Source organism: Ipomoea triloba, chromosome 13 (assembly GCF_003576645.1).
Source record: "Ipomoea triloba cultivar NCNSP0323 chromosome 13, ASM357664v1".
NCBI classification, from domain to species: Eukaryota; Viridiplantae; Streptophyta; class Magnoliopsida; order Solanales; family Convolvulaceae; genus Ipomoea; species Ipomoea triloba.
In genome coordinates, this window is record NC_044928.1 from 4,887,987 (window position 1) to 4,897,696 (window position 9,710).

A 9,710-nucleotide genomic window follows, 5' to 3' on the forward strand; every position below is an offset into this window, starting at 1 on the left:
TGGTCGAAGTGCAGTGGGAGTGCAGTGAGTGGAGCGAGAGAGTCGGAAGCTTGTTAAGGAAGACTCTCCATCGCTTATATACTTTAATTAAAAAAAATAACGGTGATTGGATGGACTAAACGGCGTCCGTCCCATCACTTAGTGGAACGGCGCCGTTTAGTCCCACGGTGCACATTGCTATGTGCACCGTGGTGTAGGGTATAACAATTGGTAAACTATGTGCCTGATCTGGTGAGTTGGCACAGCAAAAATGTCAACACGCAAATGTGAGTATAAATATGGGTTTTTAGGTTAAGCTCTGCACCTCAGCTCGATCTATAATCAACTTTCATTTAGAAGTTTTATTAACACAGCAAAAAAAATGGCATTTACACTGAAAATTAGTTATTTCACTCTTCTGTGCATATTCTTGATTTTTCCTTCATTTTGCCACAGCAAATTAGTTGGTTCCAGAGCAACCTTCTACAAACAACCTGATGGCATGGGAACTCCAGGTTATTTTATATATATTGCCGACCATTTTATGTTTTACCTTATTTCGATCTCATCGTATAAATGTTATTTAATGATAATTTATGACTAAATTTGTGGTTGGGTTTGATGATTCAGACGGCGCATGTGGCTATAAAGATTACGGAAGAACTGTCAATGACGGCGCTGTCTGCACTGTGTATAACAAGCTTTTCAATAATGGAGCTGGTTGCGGTTCATGCCACAACGTATGTATGCTTTGCTTTACATTAGAATTAAAATATAATGTTATTATTATTCGGATTCCCAGGGAACAAGCACAAAAATAAAAGGATAACTACCTCCCTTTGGTGGTAACACTAGTTTAAAACTCAGCCTTAATTGCTATTTCATGAGAGCATATGGTTTATATGGAGATAATGTCAAATCTAATGCCAACATGGCAAGTAAGAGAAGAAGAGAGAGAAGGTTTGGGATCAACGGCAAAGAGTGGAGTGTCTAGGAGTCCAAGAAAAAAAATAAATTTATTACTTGTTGTTTGCTGTGCGTTTTGCCCACAGCAGCGCCCATGCGGGCACGGGCAGTGCATGTGGGCGGGTGCGCCTGACAACAACATTAATTATATATATATATATATATATATATATATATATATATATATATATATATATTAAATTCAGTTTTGTTTTGTTTTTTTTAATTCATCCCTCCCCATTTTCTCTTTCCTAATCACAGTACACTTACAAAAACTCCTCAATAACCTCGAAATATTCTCATTGATAAGGATGCTCTGAGGGAGTTATACAATTCAAACTCTGGCTAAAAAAATATTATATACATAGTGGTGAAAATACATTTTTTTTTCAACTATGAAACAAATGATACAAATTAAATATTTTTACCATTATTTATAATTCAAATGAATTTACTTTGCGAATCAATTTATCATTCTCATTATCCATTTTGAACGTGATCTCTTCGTCCCACTGTGCAAACTAATTCAAAATTTGACCTACATATATTTTTACCACAAAATAGACCCTAGAATTGCCATGCTATTTTTCCAACTAATATAATTATTGTGGACCTTAAATTAAATTTCAGGTAATATGCACGAATAAAGCACTGTGCAACAGCGCAGGAACAAAGGTTGTCACAACTGACAATGGGGGAAGACCACCTGGATCAGATTTCATTTGTAGCTACCTGGCATTCACGAAATTAGCTAGGCCCGGCAAGGAATCAGAGCTCATCAAAAAAGGCGTGATCGACGTAATATACGAAAAAGTTCCATGCAATTACCCCAAAAATCTTATCATCAAAATCACTGATCAGAGCAGCAATCCTTGGTACCTAGGCTTTGCAGTGCTCAACCAGGGCGACGTCCAAACCGTGGAGGTGTACGATGTATGTCATCATATATAACTAATTACCATGCTTTCATATTTTTCTTTACATAAACATACATAAATGTATGTTTTGGATTGATATGATGTAGATGGGAAGAAAGGCGTGGATAGCTATGCGCAGAGTTTACGATGGTGTTTTTGACCTTTCAAATCCGCCGGAAGGAGCACTGAAAGTGAGGTTTACAATAGGTAAAGTTTACGGTGGAACAACGTTGGTGTACTCCAAAAAATGGATCCCTGAAAATTGGACGGCGGGAAAAACCATTGACACCCGCATTCATCTTTAAACAAGTGTTGTTTCATGCTACACACAATCTCAGATGGTGATTGCTGCTATCACTCACTACAAAAAAAAAAAAAGAATTTGTCACCAATAAGTGTCCCTATCAAAAATAATGCATAAACTGTGAAAAATAAATGTGTTGCAACACACAGTTGTAATGTGGTGTGCTCTTTTATTATAAATAAATAAAGAATTATGGAGTATATTTTTTTTTGTGCTATTGTGATAAAAAAAAAACAATTGTGAGAGAATTGTGATAAAATCTTGAGATGTATATACAGTATAATGGCCTTGTTTGGTAAAGGGTTGTTAGCTGATACAATCATTATTGTGTGGACCATGGTCCACACAGCTGTGTGGATCATACTATTAAATAATGCACATTCAATATAAAAATAATGTACATTCAATATAAAAATAATGTACATTATATTCAGGGGATGAACATTATTTGTGTACTGAATGTACATTATTTTTATAGTATAAAAATAATGTACATTCAGTACAAAAATAATGTACATTTAGTATATTAAAAATGTACATTTGATTATGGTCCACATAGCTGTGTGGACCATGGTCCACACAATAATTTGCCAGCTGATACTGTTAGTTGATTGGGTTAGAAGGTATAATTAATTTATAATATTAACTGATTGTAGAAAAGTGTTTGGTAAATTAACTGTTAGCTTATATCTATTTGGTATAATTTCTTTTCTCAAAAGGCTAATTAAAAAGTTACTTTGAGTAGCCTTTTGAAATTTAGTATTTTAGAGTTACAAAATGCTTATTAACCAAACACTTATATTAATTTTTTAACAAGTCAAACAACTAATAATGGTCAAGTAAGTCAAAATTGGCTGATAAGCTAATTATTTACCAAACAGGCTAATAACTAATTCCTCTTGCTACTGCTCTGGTCTGGAATTCTTCTAAGAGCATCCTTATCAATGAGTTTTTTCGCGGTTTTATAGGAGTTTTTATAGGTGTGATTAGGAAAGAGAAAATGGAGAAGATGAAAAAAATTAAAAAACAAATCTGAAATAAAAAAAAAAGTTGTTGTCAGGCGCTGAACGCGCACGGCAAATTCCTTTTCTTCTTTTAGATGTCAGCAATTACTGTAGAATGATCTCCTTCCTTGCAGATGATGCTTGACCTTCTCTCACCTCTCTTCTCACTCATCCATGTGGCGTTTTTTTCCTCAATAACTGTGAAAGCTCCACTGGTGTGGATGCCCTAATGTGTGGCCTTTAGTTCTGCTGCAACTGGAGTTTACCTGTTGTAGACGGGAGTTCTTCTTCCTGCTACGACAAGTTAACCCGGTGAGTAAGTCCTCTTCTTTGCTCTCGTTCTCGACAGAGTCCAGAGGGGATGAACACATATTAGGGGAAAACTTATACGTGAACAACAGATTCGGCGGAGTCCATAGCCAAAACTTTGTCCGTCTACCAAGCAGTAAGACCACTAAATTCTAACATTCGAGCCTAGTATAAATCGGATACTTAGAGATAAAAGTAAAGACATAAAGATCTTATATTAGATTTAAAGGTTAACATCCTAAGCATTCCAGTAGACGCTACCGCCACAGCCATCCACACTAGGATGACTATCACGCTAAATCACTAAAGTCAAAGCTCAATCATCCAACAAAAACATGGGTTCATAGACCCAGGTGTCCAAGCACCAAACGAAACTTGAAAAGTAGTCTACAGCTACATCAATCTACAATCACAAGCCTCAAAATACTCCTCATCATAAAACAGGGGAAACGGGTAGGGGCTAAGCACTAAGAGTAACCTAGCACAAAACAGAGCTACACTTCCGCATCCTTCACTAAGTGTGCGATCGCATACATCAATCCAATCCTGATAAGTGTATTTAAAACACATGGAAAATAACTCATTATCATAAACATGCTAATTAAGTATAAACCATTCAACCCCTTAAAATAGGTACATATATAGGTTTGGAAAATAATTACTCCCTCCGTCTTATTTTATGTGTCTGATTTGGTTAACGAGGTTTGAGTTAAGTTATTTTTAATCAATAATAAGTAGGACTGATAAAATGGAACAGAGGGAGTAATTTTTTGTCGGGAAACAATACTTTAGTTTGAAACCCCCAACCACATCAAGAATCACATATAGCAAATTTAAGCATAAACGAGTAATTCAAGTAACTCAAAAGACATAAGTATAGATATTTATAGATATCTAAACATAACACACACTGTGACACTCCGTATTTTTCAAGTAATATTATTATTTTAATTATAAATATTTTAGAAATATATTATTTTCACATTATTAAATATTTTAATAAATATTTCTAAATCTAATTACTTTGATAGGGACTTTGGGTTAGCCTATCTTTATAAATTATTATTATTTCACTATCCAAATAGACAGCCCAATATATATAGGGAAAATAGCATCTTTAGTCCCTGAGTTATAGGGGTAGTGCCGACTCAGTCCCTGAGTTATGGCCGTATCCAAGTTTAGTCCCTGGCCATTAAATTTGACGAAAAAATTAAAAAATATGTATATGTATGTGTATGTATACATACATATATATAGATTTACATACATACATACACACACACACACACACACACACACACACACACACACACACACACACATATATATATATATATATATATATATATATATATATATATATATTGGATTGCGTTCAGGTGCGTACTGGCTGCCCAAGAGAAAACTACGGACGAATCACAGTGCGCCACGTATCCGGAATGTAGTTGCACCTAACGTTATAACTAAGTGCATGTAATGTTATAACTAAATGCACCTAAGTGGACCCAGGTGCATAAATGTTAACAAGGTAAATTACTTGCATTTGTAAGTGAAAATAGGTGCACACGTGCAAGTAAAATGTATTACAAGTACAAGTAAATTGTACACTGAGCATCAATACTAAATGCACCTAATGTTATAACTAGATGCACCTAATGTTATAACTAGGTGCACCGAGGTGCATGAATGTTAACAAAGTAAATTACTTGCACAAGTGCAGGGCGGGGCTGGAGCGGGGAGGGGTATCCCCGTCCCTGTCCCCGCCACCCCGGCGGGGAAGGGGAAAAATTTCCCATCCCCGGTCAACCCCTAGTCAAAGTGTTATTTTAGTACAACTTTTTTTAAAAAAATACAAAAATAACAATTTTAAAAATACAAACTACCGAAGTTCAAATTCCAATCTAAAACTAGCAAATACAAATTAAAAATAGTCCAAATGTAGAATGTTCTTCAAATAGTTTGTATACTAATTTCATTTAGTTCATTACTTAATTAACAATATACTAATTTAACAGTAATTCATTATACTAACAGTATACTAATTGACATTATACTAATTTAACAGTATACTAATTTCATTTACTTGATTACTTAATTAACAGTATATACACTAATTAACATTTACAGTATACTAATTAACAAATTTAGTAAACAAATTAAACTGTATACTAATTAACATTAAAATACAAATTAAATTGGAATATATTTTAACATTATAAATTTAGCTAAAATAAATCATGTATGTATGTATGTGTGTGTGTATATATATATATATATATATATATATATATAGGGATGCACTCCCATGCGAACTGCCACCCAGGTAAGAAATGAGAACGCTTCACAGTCGTCCACGTGTCCAGATCAACGAATCAGATGCAATTTTAAAAAAATGATGCGGTGGCATTTTCGTAAATAACTGGAACTTTGGTGCACCTAGTTTCACTTACAAGTGCACCTATTTTCGCACCTATTTTCACTTACAAGTGCAAGTAATTTACCTTATTAATATTCATGCACCTATTTTCGCAAATACTTTCACTTACAAATGCAAGTAATTTACCTTGTTAATATTCATGCACCTGGTGCAACCTAGGTGCACCTAGTTATAACATAGGTTGCACCTAGTTATAACATTACGTGCACCTAGTTATAACATTAGGTGCACTTAGTATTGATGCTCACTGTATAATTCACTTGCACCTGTAATACATTTTACATGCATCTGCAATACATTTTACTTGCACTTGTGTAGGTAATTTACTTTGTTAGCATTCATGCACCTCGGTGCAACCAATATGCACCTAGTTATAGCATTAGGTGCACCTAGTTATAACATTAGGTGCACTTAGTATTGATGCTCAGTGTACAATTTACTTGCACTTGTAATACATTTTTACTTGCACGTGTGCACCTATTTTCACTTACAAATGCAAGTAATTTACCTTGTTAACATTTATGCACCTGGGTGCACCTAGGTTCATCTAGTTATAACATTACGTGCACCTAGTTATAACGTTAGGTGCAACTACATTCCGGACACGTGCCGCGCTGTGGTTCGTCCGCATTTCTCTCCTGAGCGGCCAGTACGCATTTGAACGCGATCATATATATATATATATATATATATATATATATATATATATATATCCCCGCCCCCGCCCCCGTCCCCGTCTCCGGTCCCCACAAAATTTCCCCATCCCCGTCCCTGTCCTCGACGGGGACGGGGCACATTGCCATCCCTACCTTTGGCTTCACTCCTACTCGGCGGGTGTGAGCAACGGTGTAGTCCAGCGGCGTGTTGACATGGAGCATATGCTTCAATTTGGTATCAGAGCCAACCTTATACTAAAGATCATGAGTTCGAATCTCCACGTCACCCAATAAGAAAAGACAATGATCCATGTATTGCTTGGAGCCCATTAAAAGTAATCGGTCCGCACACGTGAGGGGGCGTGTTGAGCATTAACATAAATGTGCAATACAACTATCAGCTTAGGCTTTTAGTTGAGACGGAACATATGCTTTAATTAAAAATCAGCCAAATAACAATATTCCTTCTCTACACACTCACACTGCAATTCTCACACAAACATCTAGGAATCAGTATAAATCAATGGAATTACTTTCCCAAAATTACAATTCACTCTAAAGTGAAAAACCAATAGAATTACTTTCCCAAAATTACAATTCACTCTAAAGTGAAAAACCAATAAAAACGAAATTCAACTAAATATAAATCAATGAAATTACATATTTACAGTACCAAAATTAATTGAAAGCACGCTACAAAATACACCAAAAAATATCTTAATTCAAACTCCCACCTTATTCACTCTGAAAGAGTTCATTACTTGGTGAATGTCACTCTCCTCTCCATAGAATTCTATCTTGAACGCTTGTACTCTTACTTCTTTTTTTTTTTTTTTTGAGCTAGTAGCTACGGAAAGAAAAAAAAAGAAAAAAAACAAGAAAAAAGGAGAAAAAAAACATAAATTAAATCTAAAAAGAATTCAATAAAAGACTACAAATTTCCATTATGGAATTTCCTAACGTTATCTTCTACCATTCCCTCAGTGGCTTAGTGACCAAAGAACATCTAAACTCATTACTCAATTCACAAGATTCAACTTGCAGACGCACAGAAATGTAGCCATAGAAGAGAAGATTGGATTTGTAACATATTTCAAGAAGGGGAGGATGATGCGGCCCAACATAACGAAGATCCATTAAGTATATCAATTGGGCCAATCACAAGTCCCAAGTCCAAACAATTAAGGCAACTCTTCATTGGTTATGTTCAAAGATGGGGGGAATCCAAGTCAAGCCCAATTGCAAAAGATGAAGAAGAACTAAAGACTTTTTATAATTGTTTAACTACTGATTTTTGGAATTAAATTAGGCCCAAATCAGTCCTATTATTGTTTGTCATCATTATTTTAAATTGTTTGGCATGAAAGAGAAAACACTAGTTTGTATTTAGAAAGGATTACTTAAATCCCTTTCTAAATAGGACTATATTCACTTGCTTTACAGATTAGGTTTAGGACCCCTTTTCCCATTGTATTTAGGGTTACAATGTTGTTCCCTACACCTATAACTAGGGCACATCCATAGTAGTTTTGAAGAAGCTTTCATTCAATAAAATTCTTATGTTTTTCTTTACACTTGTGTAAGAAACCTTATGGCTAATTGTGGACTCAATTAGTGGCTAGTTCGTGGACTCGAATAGCAAATTGATTCGTGGACTCGAATCAATCTTCCTTTCTTCAACCTTGGATTTAGGTTCTTGGACTCGTTCTTGAATCGAAGGAAACTAGATCCGACTCTAGTTGATTGAAGATTGCATCATCGAGGTACTTGAAGCTACCATGTGATTCTTCTAAGTCATTGAGGATTCGAGACTAAGGGTTTCTCGTGAGGTCTAAGGTATTTCGATCCATCTCTATCGTTGCCTTGAGAGCTTTCTTGGGACAATACTTCATCTTTATTCAAACCTTGAACTAGGTTCATAACAAGTGAGAACATCCAAATCTTATGAAGCCTTTCATTCTTCTCATCTTCTTCACTGTTTCCTTTCACTATGTACACAGAAACAAAAATAATGTTAAATATGTATGCATTTTGAGTATGCGTTGTCCAGATCCAAAACTTCTTTTCGTGCATCCCCTTCAAAGGCTTCTCCAAACTTTCCCCTTAGTTCACTCACCGTCGACAGTTCCACACCATTGAAAATAAAAAATTGTCTAACCCTTCACCCAGAAAAAAAAAACAAACAAAACAAAACAAAACAAAACAAAAAAAAAACAAAAAACAAAATCCAAGCAACCTTTCTTTTCTCCACCAACACCGTTGATGTCGATATTCATCGCTCACAACCTACGCAAGAAAATAGGATGAAGGACAACATAAACACTAACACACTACTGGCAAAACATTCGCAATTCCAGATCTTAAGAGAGACGTCCTTAGAAGTGATAAAGATCTCGTTCTAGTTTATGACCGATTTTGGTTTCTGTTTCTCAAGCTTCTAGTAGCTCGCCATGGAGGCTTTGATTTCTCAGCCACTAAATGGAGTAGCTAGCTGAGAGAGAGAGAGAGAGAGAGAGAGACGAGAGTGTGTAATGACCCTAACAAATAGAATCGAGAATTGAAAGTAGGAGAAGTCTCAGTAAATAAAGAAGTAGTCTGGAATTGACAATTGAAGAACAGCCCAAAACGCTGTCGTTTGAAGCTGTTAGTTGGTGGCAGTTGAATACGCTTCTAACGTCGTCGTTTTATCCAACTTCCACATTTTGAATCTGTTAAGCAGTCAGCTGTATTTTTGCAGTATATTTTCAGTATTCTAGCTTAGCTCTTGGATTGTATTTAAAGCTTTGTTTGAATTATGGTTGGATTATGCTAAGATTAATGATCATTCCTTTTCTCTTCTCTCTTCTCTCTCCCACAAACCCTAATTTATTCCCTCTTTACCTCCCCTTTCCCGTGAATATGCTATTTTACTCTATAAGTGCGTTGCAAGTGGTATCAGAGCCCACCATGGAAGATCGCATTCAGCGACTGGAAGCGATTGTGATCGAAATAAACAGCAAAATTGACAATCGATTCCAAACTACGCAGGATTCAGTCAACAAGCTGTCTGCACAGTTTGGGAGTCTTAGAGGGGAGTTGATGCAGCTCCTCAGTCTCAATCAACCAGCTCCTCTAGTAATGGGTCAGTCACCGGGATAG

General features: G+C 35.7%; 1 protein-coding gene across 1 annotated transcript; it reads left to right on the forward strand.

Annotated features, from left to right (window-relative positions):
* The first annotated feature begins 217 nt into the window (after window positions 1–217).
* LOC116001080 (expansin-like B1) lies at window positions 218–9,710 on the forward strand. The gene is made up of 6 exons (XM_031240981.1): window positions 218–231; window positions 436–494; window positions 610–719; window positions 1,576–1,878; window positions 1,970–2,069; window positions 9,511–9,710. The coding sequence occupies exons 1-6, from the start codon at window positions 218–220 to the stop codon at window positions 9,708–9,710; spliced, it is 786 nt and encodes a 261-aa protein (XP_031096841.1).